This window comes from Balaenoptera acutorostrata, chromosome 1, assembly GCF_949987535.1.
Source record: "Balaenoptera acutorostrata chromosome 1, mBalAcu1.1, whole genome shotgun sequence".
Taxonomy (NCBI): domain Eukaryota; kingdom Metazoa; phylum Chordata; class Mammalia; order Artiodactyla; family Balaenopteridae; genus Balaenoptera; species Balaenoptera acutorostrata.
The window spans coordinates 72,206,367-72,224,171 of record NC_080064.1 but is presented as its reverse complement, the minus strand read 5'-3'; the positions used below and the strand labels follow the sequence as shown (position 1 = coordinate 72,224,171).

The 17,805-nt window shown below is 34.6% G+C and overlaps 1 protein-coding gene across 11 annotated transcripts in view; it reads right to left on the bottom strand.

Moving 5' to 3' along the window:
• Nucleotides 1-5,509: 5,509 nt before the first annotated feature.
• Nucleotides 5,510-17,805, bottom strand: part of ADGRL2 (adhesion G protein-coupled receptor L2) — a 180,344-nt gene continuing 168,048 nt past the window's right edge. For 7 of the 11 annotated variants that reach the window (XM_057545761.1, XM_007174697.3, XM_057545743.1 and 4 more), the window contains 4 exons: nt 16,102-16,270; nt 13,371-13,499; nt 12,718-12,814; nt 5,510-7,541 (listed from right to left, as the gene is read on the bottom strand). In XM_057545761.1, coding sequence (XP_057401744.1) covers nt 6,787-7,541; nt 12,718-12,814; nt 13,371-13,499; nt 16,102-16,270 — 1,150 coding nt within the window. In that variant the 3' untranslated portion in view covers nt 5,510-6,786. Of the gene's footprint in view, nt 7,542-10,557; nt 10,640-10,871; nt 11,001-12,717; nt 12,815-13,370; nt 13,500-16,101; nt 16,271-17,805 lie in introns of all 11 variants that reach the window. The other 4 variants (XM_057545793.1, XM_057545772.1, XM_057545782.1 and 1 more) reach the window with 4 other exon arrangements.

Sequence of the window (17,805 nt, the reverse complement as noted above, 5' to 3'; positions counted from 1 at the left end):
AAATATTATTTTAAATATATGAGATTTTTTTAAAAGCATAAGAATCTAGAAGACAAGGAGATGAAAGAGGAAATCCAGACTAAAATACACTCTAGTAAGGAAAAAGGCTAAAATCCATGAAATGAAAAGAGGTTATATAAAAGTAGATATGATTAAGAACTAAAACGTTTTTTTAAATCAAATAAATAACACACCAAAAAAATGCGGGGAAAATTAAAAGAAAAAGAAAAAGAAAAGGCTTGAAGAGGAAAGAAATAGAGGAGAGAGAGAGATGAAGCAGGGCAGGAAGCAGCCAGGGACAGAAGTGAGGACCAACAAGGGCGGTGCAGACCGTCCTCAGGTGCAGCAGCCAGGGCAAGACACAGGAACCCAGAGTACAAGGTCTCATGTCCCCTGTGCTTTCTCTCTTACCTCTGTCACCCAGGGCCAGCTAGGTAATGAGCAGTTCCTTAGAAAGTTGGAGCACACGACTTTGTGGAACTGACTACTGTAGAGCCCTTGGGGGCTCTCCGTGGGCCAGGCTGTCCCCAGAGGCAGAATCCAATGAGCCTGGCTCAGGCACCCAGCTAAGGTCCAATTCCCACCCACTGCTGTGCAGTCGGTTAAGTTGAAGTACTCAGTTTCCCCACTTGTAACAACACTTACCCTCCACAGTTGCGAGAATAAATGCAATAAATCATAAAGCTCAGTATAATGCCTGCCTTAATGGACTACGTTTCCAACAACTTAACTCATGGACAACCCCTCATCTGCTTGCCCTTCTGAGCTCCACACCCTAACTCCAGGGCTCTGAAGAACACTTTTTTGGGGAAAAAAAAAATACACTACTATTTTAGTCCAAACTTTTCATTGTTCAGAGAAAAGGTCTCCAGCCAAATGTTAAAGACAAAGCTAGACTATGAACTTGAAATGCCCTAAATACTGAAATGCACACATACGCACGCACGCGCACATACACACACGCACACACACACACACACTCTCTCTCTCTTTCTGTCTCCCCCCTCTCTCACACACACCCCATTTAGCTTTAACACAAATATTAATTTTTAAAAGAGTTTAAGGAACTCAAATATTGGGATTTTTCACATGACTTTTCCACCATTGTTATGGCTCAGTTGTGAAGGAAAATGAAAAGCATTATACATGAATAAATTGTTTCTCATTTTTTGTGGTTGTTGATTATATTGACCGGGTAAACCAATATTATTTTATTGGTCAGGTGAGGACTAGAAATTCAACATCCTGACTCAAACTCTTTTTTTTTTCCCTACTACAACTGCCTCATGACTACCTTTTAAGTTACTTCCAAAGGGGGCAAATCAGTAACCAATAAACTTTACATTTGACTACCACCCAGCTAACAGGCCCACTTCTGCTAAGATCTGAGGTAAATAATTATCTTTTAGGAGGGGTATCTTCTTCTGAAACTCTTTGACTTATTTAAGCTGACTTTTTAACTTCATTTTCCTTTACAGCTCTATGGACTCAAAACAAACCAACCTTCTCTAACCACCAGCAGAGAAAGAGTCCATGAGGTACAAGGGATATTCTTGGGACTCTGAGTAAAACCAGAGGTGACACATGTTGGTTAAATGCTCAAACTCTGGGGCTAAACATGATGCTAGTGCAGGCTCGGCCACTCACCAGCTGTGAGACCTTGGGCAAATTATTTTTCTTCTTTCGCAAAAGTGGATAATGAGCACCTTTCTTGGAGGACTGTTGAGTGGATTAAGTGCAATAAAGCACACGGTACTTAGTGCAGAGTCTGGCACGTATGAGCATCTATTAAGTGGTAGGTGCTAGAACTTTTATTCTTGTTGCAATATTAGCAAAATTATTAAATGGGACCAAATCGTTTAGTCTGAGATATTTTTAAAAATTAGACAGCAATTCTTGTCTTGTAGTTCCTTTATTACAGTGTTAAAAGAATTTACTATGTGCTACTGCTATGTTTTGGTTAAAAGCCATCTATTTATTAAGACGGATATTTCAGCAGAGAAATAAATGAGTCCTTCATGATCAATATCTCTGATACCTATCATTGTTCCCGGGTGTTCTATATAGTAGCTGTCAGTCTTTCTAAGGAAAGACCAAAAAAAAATCAGTCATTTATTGCCTAATAAAATCAAACGAGAAAGCCATGTTGCTTTTTAAAAAGCTTAGTTCTGACATATGATTTAAAAATGCTTATGAAAAACATATTCAGAAACCATTCAAAAATTGATCATTCATCACTAGTCTCTTAGGCTCACCCAACATTGGTTTACTTAAGATTAACTATGCCTTTTAAATATTTCTAAGAGCTTCAATGAACACATAATAGAGAAATGTGTGAAATATTCATGGGGCAATTTTTTTCCATACTGAAGACTTTGGTTAGCTCAGTTGTACTGGGTTACCTGTTTTGTTGTTTCTTATTTCATACAGTGATTTATAACGTTAAGTGCCAGCATGCCTAACAGCATTTCACAATGCATGAATTCAGAAAAAATTTACAAGTTAAAATAACAGGCTTCAAAAATGAAACTGACCTCTGAAGCTTTCTTGCTGAGAAATTGCACATTCAGTAAACAGCAATGCCACCAGGAAAAGGATGAAGACTCCAAAGAAGCCTTATTAAGAGATGCGGGGTGGTCTATTGCCAATATTTGAAAAACACTCAGAGTATATTTAATTAGCCTAATTACGTGGTGCGCTTACAGCTTATTATCAATGTCCTCTGACAGAGATATGTTATCCTGGCCTTGAAAGCTCGGTGCCCATAGTGCCTTGAAATGAACTTGGATAATGTCCAAGAATTTCCATCAGTCCCATACATTTTGGAACAAAGCACTAGTAATGTGCACAAAGTACATGTTGGTCAAAAATGTGGTATCCTTCAACATTCAAGTTTTTCTGTTTGGTGCATTTAGCTAACATAATGTGTCTCTATGATTGTTGGGAGAAAGACTCAAAGTGACATAACAGAAAATTCGCATGTTATACCATTCAAATGATAAGACTGTCATAAATTAATCTCCAAACCCACTACTATTCACTCATCCTTCAGCACTAATGCTTCCAGTCTGCCAATACATGCTATTTAAGGACTACTCACAATGAACTTGATGTTAACTAGCAGGAAGCAGGTGATATGGCATTTTCACCAAAAAGCATACTAATTTTATTACCCAGTGAAGCAATCCTCATCTATATTCAACATGTCAGTAACTTTTCATACTGACATTTGAGAGTTAATGCAACAATTTCATGGAAAGAAAAATATGTGGAACATAGGATCATGTGAACTCTTGGTACTAGGTTTTATTTGTAAAACACTCAGGGATTACTGTCTTTAAAAAAAATTTCAGTATCAATAAAATATGAAGAGCTGCTTTCATTTCAGAAATTCAACTTGTATGCATTCTTTCAAGTTTTTCTACTTAGAAGGGTATAACCACAATAAAAATTTTACTGAGTTAAAGTTTTTTACAAAACACTCTATCCCACGAGAACATCTTAAAGGTCAGTTTTAAGAAGGTTCAAAGTTGAATTGATGGAAAATTACATATTCTCTTTTCTCATTTAAATAAATACATAAAGCAAGCATCCTGAATACACCCTGTAACAAGTACACATGAACTTTTCTTTTGATATTGGGCAGTGAATTTGTGCATAATATTTCTTTTGGGGGAAAGGACAGTGACTGATTTTCCGTCAAATAATTGTTGCTGTTGTTTTTCTGGTTAAAATATTATATATAACTACCCTCAAATGAATGTGGATGAGTTGAGCTGATGACATATTTAAGCAATTTATGGATTTTAATGGATTCTCTTCCACATAAATGATTTTAAAAGCCTGTAAGATGAACATATACAGATGTATAAGCTATAATTTTTCCTATTGGTGAATAGAACAAACACAAGCCTATATTTTAAAATAAAAGAGATCAATCTGGACTAACATTTATCAAGCTGCATCTAAAATAAATGGAAACAACCACTCCTTATTATTAATAGACCTGTTGACTAACTGTCCCTGAGATAAGGTATAATAATGTGACTTTATAAAAAGTCACGGTTGTGATTATTACAAAGAGAAACAATTAAGAAGGTGGAAATGGCAAATCCAAGTGAAGTCTGGACAGACTCAGAGAAACTACTGGGCTAATAAATAGAGTAATGCATTAGTCAATAGATTAATAATTTTAAACCTAAGAAATTATCTGTACTAGGGGGAATCCTGGATAGAATTTAAGGCGACATTTATATGTTTTTAAAAAGAAATCCGTTTTAAAAGCAATTCTTCTTTCGGTGGCAAAGATGAACGATAGCTTCCAAATTGTATTCTCTAATGTGAAGACTTGTAAATTACCTATTCTGAAGAGAACATTAACCATTTAGGTACTAGGTACTTCTGCACTTGTTCACATCATACCAGTTTTAAGAACAGCCTCAAGAGAAAGAAATGCTACAAATTGAACAATCAATGTTGCCTTTTTTTTTTTTTGGCAATTCATCACTGAACCAGCCTAACCCTAGTTAGCCTGTATACTAGGAAGTACAGATCACACAACATTGCAGAGTTCCAGGGTTGGACAGCAAAAAATATAACATAATAGAAAATGAAAATGCTTGACTATATAATGCCCCCTTCTAGTAAATAAAGTTTTGTAAATTCCTGCAGAATTTTACCCAAGGAAGTATGAATACCCTTCTCAGAGGATTGTTAAATGTTTGAATATTAATATAATTTCTTATAGTCAATTTCCAACTTGTTAGGTATTAACTATATGTGATTACACTCCTCCATTGTCACCCTATTAAATATTGATAATATTTTATTACATAGTGTCTACCTTACTGCATCCACATTTAGAGAAATATACTTTAAAATGTTTTCCTTATTACTCTTTTTAAATAGGCTAAGTGTGTCCACATGAAATAAAGTGATTTCTAATGTGGTGGAAGCCCTTGAGAGAACCAGTAAGCTTTAGAAGAATTTGGTATAAATGCTGATGATGTAGACAGGAGAAAATCTGCGTGTTGAGATTCAATTATATGATTTTTGAACCTTTCCATGATAACAATCATTGTCATTCGCAGCTGCCTATAGGGATACTTATAATCCTCAAAGTGTAAAAGTATGTTTTAGGATTTGCTTCTCAATACTGCTGAAAAGTCAGTTTTTTTTTAACGATGCCCAAATTTGACTTGAGATTTCCAACACGTCTTCTTTTTTTCATTTTTATTTGTTTTGGCTCTGTTGCAATGCAACAGACACAAATACTTTCAGTATATTTCCCTATTGAAACCTATCTGCCAGATTTTGTGCATAGGTAATGGTAATTAGAATACAAATATATTCTTTTCAGGTTATAGAACCATCAGGCAGCTGAACTGTATTCTTTTGCATATCCGTGGGTTATATTGTGAAGGAACCTAGTATACCCAAGGGGAGCGGGGTGGCAAAGGACCGGTGTGTTAAAGCCAATTACGTATCATACATAAAAGTGCACGTTAGCTACTTGAAAAAATTCACATTTATTTACTGTCAAACCGTGTTAAACTTTACACTGGATATTAGTGATGGGTTCATTATTAACAGGTTTACACAAAGGGATGAAAAGAAAAGCAGAATTTTGCTGAAACGATTTACATTTCACTAGAACTTTATCATAAAATAAATTAATTACTAAATATAGGCAGAAGGAATATGGAAGAGTAATATTTATGTTTTATTTTATTTTTTAAAAAAGAATAGGCACCTTTTGTTCACTAGAAAGTTTGTGAGAAGTGCCCAGTGCCCTCTTTGCCCCCTGTTCAAGAACAAACAGGGGTGACAAACAATCTTTTCTAGATTTCACCACATTTGTGCAAGGCATGGCATAACTGGCTTCAAAGAGTTTTTTCCCCATAAAACACGTTCTTTTGGCCATAAGAAATTTAAATGTAAGAATAAGGACTAACTTGTCAAAGCAGAACACTGTATACAGTGGAAAATAAGTGAAAATGGGTAGAACTTACAATGACAAAGTGTAAGAAAACACATTTGATAACATATGTGCAACCAAGAGCTTTACACAATATTTTCTCCAAACTCTTTAAAATTATTTTAATGACAATTATATTTCAGTTGGACACAAATGTATTTATTTTACCCTAGCAATAGAACAAAATATAATTTCTTTAGCCATTTTTGAATAGGTCATTGTACAGTTGAGGAAACATATGAAATAAGGCCTGTGGCTTGATTGCTAGTGGTTAAACAGGTTTTCAATCTTTGCCTTAATGTAAAAGGTTTGCAGTTAACTGCAAACTGATGCAGAATATCTCTCCTGCTTTTCCAAGTCTTGTCAGGAACAGTAAGGTACAGTAAATTTGTCCCACAGGATTTTAAAGCCTACGTCTTGTATATAATACAATGCAGGCCTACAAAAATGGTGCAGCCATATTTACAAATTTAGTTCACAAACTGCTGCAGTAAAATGGCTGGAAAGTGTTGTTTCGCTTGTTTCACAATTTCTCTAAACAGCAGCAGAATCTTAAAATACCTGGTTGGCATCTCTTTTCTTTGTAACAAATAATTCATTTTAGTATACTCTGTGTATATACAAAGTTTTTGTATGTTTTATAAAAATTCACAGAACTGCAAGGTTCAGTCATCTTTTTTACACTGGAGAACCACAGGTCAACAGAGCCATCTCTTCAAGCAGAGTCTGAGGGAGCTGTATCAGGCCACGGAGCCTGTCTTTATTTACTGACACTTGCACGGGGCCGCTGGAATTCCTTAGCTGCACTATTAAAGACTTGTCACCAGCTGCATTTGTCCTTCTCTGACATCTCCTTCTGGAATACACCCTTCTTTGTTAATGGGGATTATGTAGCCGTCACTATTGCCCCTACTGATCTGGTAGCACATGTGAAGCTGATGGCCAGCTCCAAGGTTTGGCATGCTCTTATAGTAAATGTCCTCGTTCTCACTCCTCCTGGATGGAGACAGGTCTTCTTCCATGTCGGGGCTGCTCTCCTGATATGGAGAGTCTCTAAGGTTGGGCATGCTTGTGTAAAGAGAGTCTCTGTTGGGGGACTGTAGGTGGTCCTCGGCCTCGGCTGTCAGCTGGGAGACGTAGCTGTCAGTCCCCTCGGGCTTCGCTTTCTTCTGGGGTTGGTACAGAAGGGAGTGAGTCCGCTGAGGAATGAGCGGCGCCTCGAGTTCTTTGTGATGGAGCTCCAGCCCTGGGTTGTCGCTGTGCATTAAAGACGAAGCATCTGCCACAATAGCGTCATCTTCGCTGCTACTCCCTCCAATCACAGGCTTGACTGGTAGTGTGAGCTCGAGGTTGTGAGCCTTGCTGCTGCCCCGTAGGTTGTTGTGCACTAATTCTGAAATGATCATTTTCTCAAACGCGGCATCATTCAGACTTAGTCCACAGTCCACGACTTGCACGCCGTCATTATAGTCCCCCTTGCGTAGTGAGTAGCTGTTGTTGAAATTACCATTTAGCGGTAGAGTATCCATGGCACTTGTATCCCTGGCATTGTTCAGTGAATGTCCTGAAACAGAAAAGGCAGGGGCTCGGTTACTGCCTCTATTCCTTCCTCAAGAATCTTTACTTCTTTTGTACAAAACTTTTTAATGTCGTTCAGGACAAAGTTGTATTTGAAAGCTAACACTTGGAAAGTGCCAGGCTTTCCTGCATTCCCAACTGTCAACAGTTGCAACCCCTTAGATAACAGGAACAAGTGTGAAAGAATAATACTGTTTTCCAGGGAGGGAAGATGGTATAGAGAATGTTGCTTTATCAATTTCGGGGAGACAGTAGTTATGAATTGATTTTTGGTCAAATCTCTGACACTCTTACAAAGATTTCACTCCATGCCCTTGCATAGTTAATGCAAAGCAATTCATTAGTGACATTTACATTTTAAAGTACGAGACTATGGTTTATAAAAATAAAATTAACAGAATTTGTCCTAAACAACACTAAATTAAAAAGGAATAAGTCACATACAAAAACTGAAGGCAAATGTACAACATAAACCCACATAACGCAAGCAACTCTTTAAACAACATTCTAACATTTCCTTTTTCTGGAGATGAAGTGAAAAAAAGAATGAAAAAATGGACAGACACAAAGAATTATGTTAAACAAACACAGCCGTCTCTCATACTGACTGGACCCGGGGCCCACAAGCACCATCCAACAACACGATAGACAGCAGGTGGAATGACTCACTTTGGACAACTCACATCATGTCTGTCTGCTCAGGCTATCTGGCCTAAGAGTAGCTGATATATAAAAGAAAGTAAAATGATTTATTGTAACATGATGAAGAATTTCTAAGCTTCTCAGCAACTTAGTCAGAGCAAGGGTTCAACAAATTAGATTACCAGCAATAGCAGCCTTTTACTTTTTCATTGAATATTTCTTATTATTTTGAACTTTTATTTGGTACTAATACTCTAACAGCAATGGCCCCAGGCTCCTATTGGTCAAAGTTTGCCTGCAGCCCTGCAGTCTGCATCAGTCACAGTGACAGCACCGAATGAACCAGCAGAGTCTACTGTACGAGACTGGCCCACAGACACCATGGGCGTGGAGGTTAAACGCAGAAATGTTAGGAGATTTCTTAAGTATGGGTCACAGAAATTAAACCAAGAATAAATATCAACTGTGGAATGGGAAAAGGGTGTCAGCCTTGGCTAATATATTTTTATTTCTAAAGGAATGAAAGATTGGATACGTCTGCTGAAGATATGAAAAGAGGTTCAGGAGGGAAAAAAATATGGTAACATGCTCTCTTTGAATCAGAGTTGTATTTTTCTACAGACACATAAACATGTAAACTAAGACATCACAGTGCTTCTCAGGCAGATGAAAAAAAAAAGATTTTAGAGAAAATTAAATGGTCTGTACCATGGAAAGTTAGGTTATTCGTTCTCAAAATCCTAGAGAAAAAAATCACTTGTCTACAGATAGGTCTGGAAAAAAAAAGAATGAAATGATGTTATTGAAATGAGACTGACCACTGTGAGGCTGCTGCATTGTATGCAAGGCTTGGAGGAGTTTAGGAAAAAAATTAATTCTTTGAAACAATAGGAAATTTCCCTTTTTAGTGCTCACTCCACTCTTAAAGCTGCAGATTATCCTAGAAAACTCAATGTCATGACCAATAAATACCTAATAAATGCTCAATTAATTATCATTAGCAGAAAATGAGAAAATGGGGGGTCATATTTATTATTGACTCATCTTATTTAAAAAATTCTGATCCAACTTCTACATTTGAAAAGCTGACAATTCGATTTGTATCATGCTCCAAGGCATGTTTAACAAAATGAAGTTACGATAGTTCTTTGCACGGCTTCCTTTAGCCTCGTTGACACAAATCTCCAGCTTTATAAATTTATATATGTGCCACAAACTTTAGAAGATCTACTACTAGGAAACATTTGATGTTTTAAATTATAAGTGACACGGGGATCAGTTGCTAGCATTTGTTTCCTCTGTCAAGGTTTGATCTCGTCATTTTTCTTTTTATTGTTGTTTAATAAATATAAAAATATATACTGGGTCATCCAAAAGGTGTTTTCTATGATATACTGCAGATTTAAGCACATCTTTGGCTGGTTTTGAAAAGGCAACTTTTTCTGCCCAAGTTCAGGTAATTCACTGGAAGACTTTCCACAGCCTGTAGCAAGATTACTGTGGGAATGCAGAAATGATAAGTCAATTATTAAGCATTCTGGTTGACGGTACCTCAGGCTTTAAAGAGCAAATTATTTCAGCATTGCATGTACTTAAGTATGGACAGCATTTGCTACAGACCTCTATTACTGACAAAAGGCAGTACGTATAGATGTACTGTTTGAATTTGGAAACATTTGAGTTGCAAATTGTGAACCACTTGCCCGCTGAGTCTACTTCATGACTGCTAGTTATGTTTTAATTGTGCCGGTTAAAAATCATGCTGAAAAAATTTACATTTGATAGGCAAAGTTAAGTTTTACTCCCATACTTGTCTCTCTGTAGGTTGCTAGAGGAAAGCATAAGGAAAGTAAGAAAAACAAGAGAATGAAAAGAGAAGCTGCAGTTACGTTAAAAAAGAATGTCAAGAAAAAAAAAACAAAACGGAAACGAAGTTCTGTGTTTAATTTAGTGGCAAATATCAATCACAAATAAAGATTATATGCTAACTGTAATTATGCAATAACTTTCACCAAACTCTTGAGAATTCTGTTAATATTAAATATATATATATTTTTTTAAATAAATAAGCTATTAGAAAATACAGTAAAATACAGGATGGGTTAGTGACAATCTCTCCCCCTCCCCCAATAAAAAACTATAGGTATAAACTGACTAATATTAACTTTATTCTTAAAGTTTTTTAAGAAGAAAGAAAAACTACCATAAAGCTGCACTATACTATAGTTTGGCTACATTGATAATGCTGGATGTAGTTTTCTATACCTAGGCATCCAAATTATTAGCTAAGTCATGCCAGAAGCAAACTCCGTCAGCAAGCTTTAGAGTCAACTGAATAGTATATTACATAGATAGGATACCTCTAAATGATATAAATCTTGAAGATGGGCTCTCAGACCATGTGATGTCAGTCCTGTAATAATATATTAAGATTTATGCCACCTGTGTCAAAAACATGGATAATTATTGGTAAATACTATCATGACTGAATTTTTACTATAATATAGTGCAGTTTTAGAAGCCTGGCATGGGCAATACCATAATGCTTTTTAACTGAGAAATTAAGGATGTAATAGTAAGTATATGGCAACTTGAGTGTTCTAGAAAGAGGGCAAAGATCAGAGTTCTGTTTAGCAGCAAAGAAAAGTAGTTGTATTTGTAAGTATAAGCACACCTGGTGAGTTAAACACAGGAGCTGAAGGGGCATTACATACAACTGTTTCAGCGAGCAATGTGTTATAGGGGTTGTTAGTGCCGTGGGGTCGAAGAAGAGGGTTTGTTAGTAGGTAATTGCCAGTCATTCCTAAAGCAAAGAAACAGAAAAAAATACATCAGTTCTCTTATTTTAGTGTTGCAGTTGCAGTAAAGTACTTTTCGTATTCATCAAGGGTAGTGGATAAGTTGGCAATGGAAAATCTGCTGAAATTTTCTGACTGTATTTGAACTACTAATTTGAAGGAGAAAGGGAAGAGGGAAGTTAAATTTCAGCAATTCACAGGTGCTTTCTAAGTCCCCCAAGTAAACACCTGCTGAGGATGACATTTACTAATTTATACAAAATCACTGTTAAACAAAAATGGCAATTAAATGCACAGAGATCAACATTATGTTTCAAGATGTTACTGCTTAATATTAAAAACCTAACCACTGAGGCCCAGAAGAGGGAATCTCAAACTTTCAGAATTTACAGGTGTGGGATTATCCCTCATGAAAACATTGGTGTTAATACCAACTCTGATACAAGCAGGAGGAAAAACAACTTTCACAAACAGGTAAAAAGTATGACACATTGCACCAAGCTTCTCTTAGTAAATGCAAGAGCACACATGCTGAGGGGAAAAAAGAGACTGTGTATAATAAATTATTAGACCATTCACAAATTCTATACAACAAGAATTCTCCTTCTGTAATCTTATTTGCCAGGTTTCAAAAATGAATCACTGAATAATTCATTTCCTTTTTGATAGTCATCTTAACAGAATTAGGTAAAACATCAGAGCAATGGAATAAACACACATTTCACTCATTCTAATTGACAAATTACAAACCTTTCAGTACTTATCAAACATGCGTTTTGCATAGCTAATGTAATTTGGCTAAAAATATTTTAAAATTCAAGTTGGTTTTGATGCCATACATGTGCTTTTTTTCATTTTAAACCAGAATCTCATCAGAACAATGTCAACAATGAAAAATGGCTTTCATACTACATTGTGATAAAATGTAACATATTATATTATAAAACAGTACATCAAAACTGAAATTACCTGGATAAATTACCTTTCCAAGAATATATCCAATAATATATGATTTTTTTCAAAATAAATTGAAATTTACTAAACTTGTACTCAGGAATATGTGTCTGTACATGTACTTGTGCCCTTATCTGGCTAAATTATTTTATTTGCCATATTATTTTAAGTTGGAATTATATCGATTATGTGATAAGTTTAAGGCTATGATTGTAGATACATTAAATAATAACAATTCAAATATAAAAATTACTTTGTAAATTCTCATGTAGTTTAATTATTTGTTTATGAAGAATTAGTATAAATGTTTTGACATTTACTTTTTACTTTTTGAAAGAAACGTAAAAACAGAAGAATTTTACAAATAAGAATTTTCACTGCAAAACTGGCACTGTTTAATGTGAATAGTAGTTATTCTAATTATACTAATGTTTTAAGAAGAAAACTTTCATAAATGTACGTTTAGAAAGAATAAATCTGTATTCACTAGGAAAACCTTTTAATCTGAGGCAAAGCATGCTCTCAGAAATTACTTTTTCCAGCCTCACTCTGTTAACGTGGTATTTGAAATCATAATTTTGCATTACATTATTGAATAAAAAGAATTTATATGTACTTTAATAAAGGATAAAAGATGACTCAACAGGTTTAAGAGGTTGTGATATAAACCGATTTGAGAGGAAAATCCAGCATTTTCTCTAGAATTATTGCAAATTGGCAAAAGGCACAAAATTTAAATTGTAAACTCAAATTTTCCTAGTAACTGACCTTGATTAAGTGTTGAAGTGCTATTGATGTCACCTGAGATAAAAGAAGATTCAGATTGTTTTCTCACAGTGTCATTCCACATCCTTCTTATACGACTCTATTAACATAAAATAGCAAGACATATGTTATGTTAGTTTTCCCAAGCTTACCTTACATTAAAGACACACAAAGATGTACCCTAAACAATCTGTGCAGAATTATCTTTTGACCTTTTTTAAAAAAAATGTGTGTTGATTCTGTTCTAGAACTAAGGAAGTCTATATTCCTCTGTTGCTTCTCTACTAAGGAGTATTTAATTTTCCAATCTTAAAAAGAGTGTTCACTTATTGTCTTTTTTTAAAGTGGAGATGGCTAGTTAGTCAACAAATGTTTACTGAATGCCTACTGAGTCCTGTGCTATGTGAGCTTAGGATATCTAATGATTATGACATACTTCTTAAAAAAGTATACCTCTCAAAAAAGGATGTTTACACTTAAAGAAACACCTTGAAGAAATACTTAGGAAGAAATTAAAACCAAAATACTAAGAAGGCAAGTATTTGCTAACCTAGATCATTATAATGAGGAGACAATTAGTACATCTGAAAAGCACATGTCTCAGAAGGCTTTCCATAAAGAAGATTAATTAAAGATGCTGTCAAACTCTTTGTTACCTGTGTGCCAGAGGAATACCGAGCACTGGTTCGGGTGGTGGACGCCTTCACTGAACTGTGAGGGCTTTCAGTTGGGAGGCCGCCGCAGCAATAAGAGTGTCTGAAGCACTTGCCATATTCTTTTCGTACCTGCATTAAATAACCACAAGACCAAGGGATTAATATAAATATACTTGCTCCTCTCTCTCTCTCTAATTAAATGAGCAGACAAGACAAGAAGTCCCACTAACACTTTTCTGTGGAGATTACAAAGTCAAGTTCAATTGAAACTGGTGAAATGGTAATCAGAAAAACACCTCTGTTCACTAGACTGGCTAGTAGGCTCTTTAAAGGGTGATAGCAAATGTAGAAATGCTTTATACACACTGTTTTCATTATGCAAATGTTATTTATTAATACAATGGTAATATCTTAAAAGCCTTATTCTAGCTACAGCCTTAGTAAACCCAATTTTCTATTTCATGCTAAGAAAATAAGATAAAAAATTTATTATTTTCCTTGCTTAATTACATTTAACCACTTGTAATTCAGTCATTTAAGGTTTATGTGCTTCGTGTCCTCTTAGGTAGGTCAGTACATAAACTTCTTTTACTAGATTGCATGGTGTTGCAGGTGACCTCTTTATAATGAAAGACTACTTTGGCACAAGAATAAAGGAAAAAAAGTCCTTTGATACATATGCCATTAATTAGGATGGAATGTTTTCTTCATTTTCTGATGTGTCTAGCTCTAACATTTAGTGTAGAGAGTCTAACATGCCTATTCACTTTATTAGCACACAAGGGAACTATTTAAGCAATTTCCATTCACATTAATGAGTTACCCATGTAATTTCCCTTTTCCCCTGAAGCTTGGACATATGAATAGATAGAAAAGTTGTCAGGCCTAAAAGAAAGTTGAAACTTTAAAAAGTGAGGTCCAAACGATAGGGCCCCACTTAGGTGGTCAAGAATTGGGAGGAGTGGGGGAGAGTTCTGGATTCTGTGTAGCTTTACTGGCATAGAAACAGGTTTCATTGAGGCTAAGAGCCAGACTTTGAAATTACAAGACAGAAGAAGGAGAGGCTGCATAAGAAATTATTTTTTCTAGTAGGTTACAAAAAACACTCAAAGGCTTCCCCCTCCCCGCCCCCCCCCATTTCTATGCTCAATATCTGCCTGCAAAGGCCAAAACTTTGACACTTATTCCTTGGGAAATTAGAGAATTAAAGTCACTAATGACCTTTTAAATCTAAGTGCACTTGAATTTTCATCCTCTTAGCTTTATTTAATTGTATCTATTAGAACAAATAACAATGGGGTTGAATTTTCAAAGCATTTTCTCTGCCTAAATATGCTCACTCAAGCAGTTAGAACCATGATTTTAACTAAATCATCTTATATTCTTAACAATTCATCCTGGCAGCACCCAATAGGACATATCCAAGACTAAGTAGAACTTGTTCAAGAGAAATGTAACACAATGATTTTAAAATGTAATTGTTAATTAAAAAGCATAGCAATATCTCTGTAAAATTAATATACAAACTCTATGAGGAAATAATGATGACCTCATCTTTTTTCTGCTAAGTTTATGCTTTGTCAAAAACATTTGACAGAAGGTATGAATATGTGATTATCTGCATGTATATAAAATGCTCATCTATGCAGAAAATATATAAAAACCAAAGTAATTACAAGGTTATACCTGTATAGTGTTTAGAAAGTTAAGGTTCAGTGTTATTAAATAATACATGATACCTCACAAAAAATTTCGGCACACTTAATGGCTATTAACTGCTCTGAAATCCTATATAACCAAGACAACGGCAATCAAAATGGTATTTTATCCAAATAATACCCTCCGGTGTTGGTTTTGCCTAATGCCTATATTGCTGTGAATGTACATTATATTTGTCAGTATTGCACATTCCACTGTCATTATCTCACAATTATAGCTTATTCAGAACTGATGGAAGTAACAACACTATCATCTTGTCAGGACTGAAAACATAATAGTTTTCACTTTCACAACTCTATTTCTCTGTTCAGTTTAGTGACCAACTAGGAATAACGGAATAAAAAGACTACATTAGATATGCAGACAGGGAAAGGATGATACCTGGTGATAGGCATAGACATTTTAAACTTAAATGGTAGCTAAGCTATTCTCTTAGGTTTAACATCTTCTTGTAATAGATTAAAATTTTTCACCTTCAACTTTAATTTTTGAATCAGTTTTGCTGACTCCACTTAACATTAAATCAGGACAAAATAATAAGATATGAGATATGAAATTGCTGGGTTTTAAGATCTTTCAAAACTACTCAAAAGACAACATTGATATTCATTTTTTTGTATATCTTGTGCTTTTAAAATTTAGACCATTTATCCTTATACTCAATTTTGTTTTGAACCACTGCATTCCTTTTACTGAGCAAAGAACAAGATTATTTAACTTTTTATTTTTCTTGTATACCCTTTGCACAAAGCATTTTTGTAGACTCCAAAGAAGAAATCTTAACATAAGTATCTAGTTTATAATATTCCCAAATTGACATTCAAGAGATGATTGGTATTGACACATTTTACATGTGAAGCCTGAGCTTCCTGACTTTCATTACAATTAATTTATGATTAAAATATAATGCTATTAATAATATTCCAGTTGTAACTTAAAACCTTCCCTATTATATGCATTATTTTCAAATCAGAGAACAAGTTAAGCAGAGCCTCTAAGTGTTTTCACTTACTTTCTTTTGGAGAGCACAGTGAAAGATGAAAATGAACACTCCCTGGAAAGCATTAAAGATGGTGAAGAGATAAGCCATCACAATAGTCTCCTCATTAATAAAAAGCAACCCAAATGACCAGGTTAGGCCAAGAAGACACAGAAGAGCGAAAGCACCAAGCACCCAAGACCTGAAAAAATAAAGTGCATTTCATTAACAGGTTCAATGAGAGAACAACACACATCACACTTAAATATTAACATATCAGTAGTAGCAGTTGACTTTATGTTCACATTCAAATTCAACAGCATTTTGGCTTTAACCTTTCATTGATTAAAGAAAGAACAATAGCATTTAGTACTGCAGTCTCCAGTGAAAACAGCAACAGCAGGTATGACCTTTTCTTACTCAGAATAAACAAGGTATGAAAACTATATTAAAATACAAGGTGTAAAACATCCCCCGTGACTTTATTGTCTTTTATGTGCATTTTGATAAAAGAAATTAAGGAGTCCTTAATTAGTTTACTCCTATATTTTTATTCCTGTGGTGCACTCAAGACACTGAATAATATGACACATACAGAAAGGTTAAATGGCAGATAATCACTTAACACCTAAACTTCAGATTCTAAGAAACTAATCTTAGGTGAACCTAAGGTTTTATAACTAAAGCATGAAGAAGCCTAGCTGAAATGAGACAAAAACATGAGAACAACTTCAAAATAAAATAATTTGGGAGAGATTTCATCATGAATAGCTTAAGGAGAAAGGAACTGTAGAAAATAGGACAGAATGAGAGGATTTAAAGTCAGTGCATTCCATGTCTAACTAATGATCTTACTTGATAAATGGCTTATTATCTTCATAGCTAGAAAGCATTATAAGCAGAAAAGAGAAACAAAATTATTAGACAGAATTAAAATAGAAAGTAATAAGAAAGCATTTATATATTTTATAAAATTAGTCAAAATTAAGAAAGTCAAAATGCAGAGGCAAGCAATTAAAAAATAAAGGCATATTATAGTTTAAAATATTCTAGCAAATAAGATATTCCAAAATAATTATAAAAATTAAGGGCAATTCATGATATTGACGGATTTGTAAAAAATATAAATCATGCCATAAATTTGTTAATGTAGGGTTCTACCTTACCCAGGTAAGTCCGTATTATAGTAGCCATCACAAACACGGTAATTACTGGTGTAGATGAGAAGACAGAAAGAGGAAAAGGAAGAAAAGAGAGAGATGCTAAAGATTAGCTCTCTCTCTTACCATGCAACATGCAATGAAGCTGGCACTAACCTATCTAAAACTTTATCTAATTTAAAAAAAATTACCCTTACTATAGATCTGCCATTTTTAACATTAAAAATATTTTCCGCATCCCATTATAACCAACTTGAACAATACCTCCTCAAATTTTAAATTAACTCACATTTAAAAAAATTACTCTGAAAATGATTTTATAAGATGACAATGAATCAACAGCTATCAATTTTTTGTTAATTAGATAACATTTTTTCCATTGATAGGATATTGCAGTTTTTTTCAACACTGAAATAAAGTAAACATTTATTTAATTATCATGAAAACAACAGACAATCTCCAAGTTAACAATAGTAATGGAGTAAATTCTCTTAGGAAAACAGGATTAGAAGTAGAAACTGCTCAGAATCCTTAATAAATCAAAAAGTCATTTAACAAAACAAACTTAATATAATCA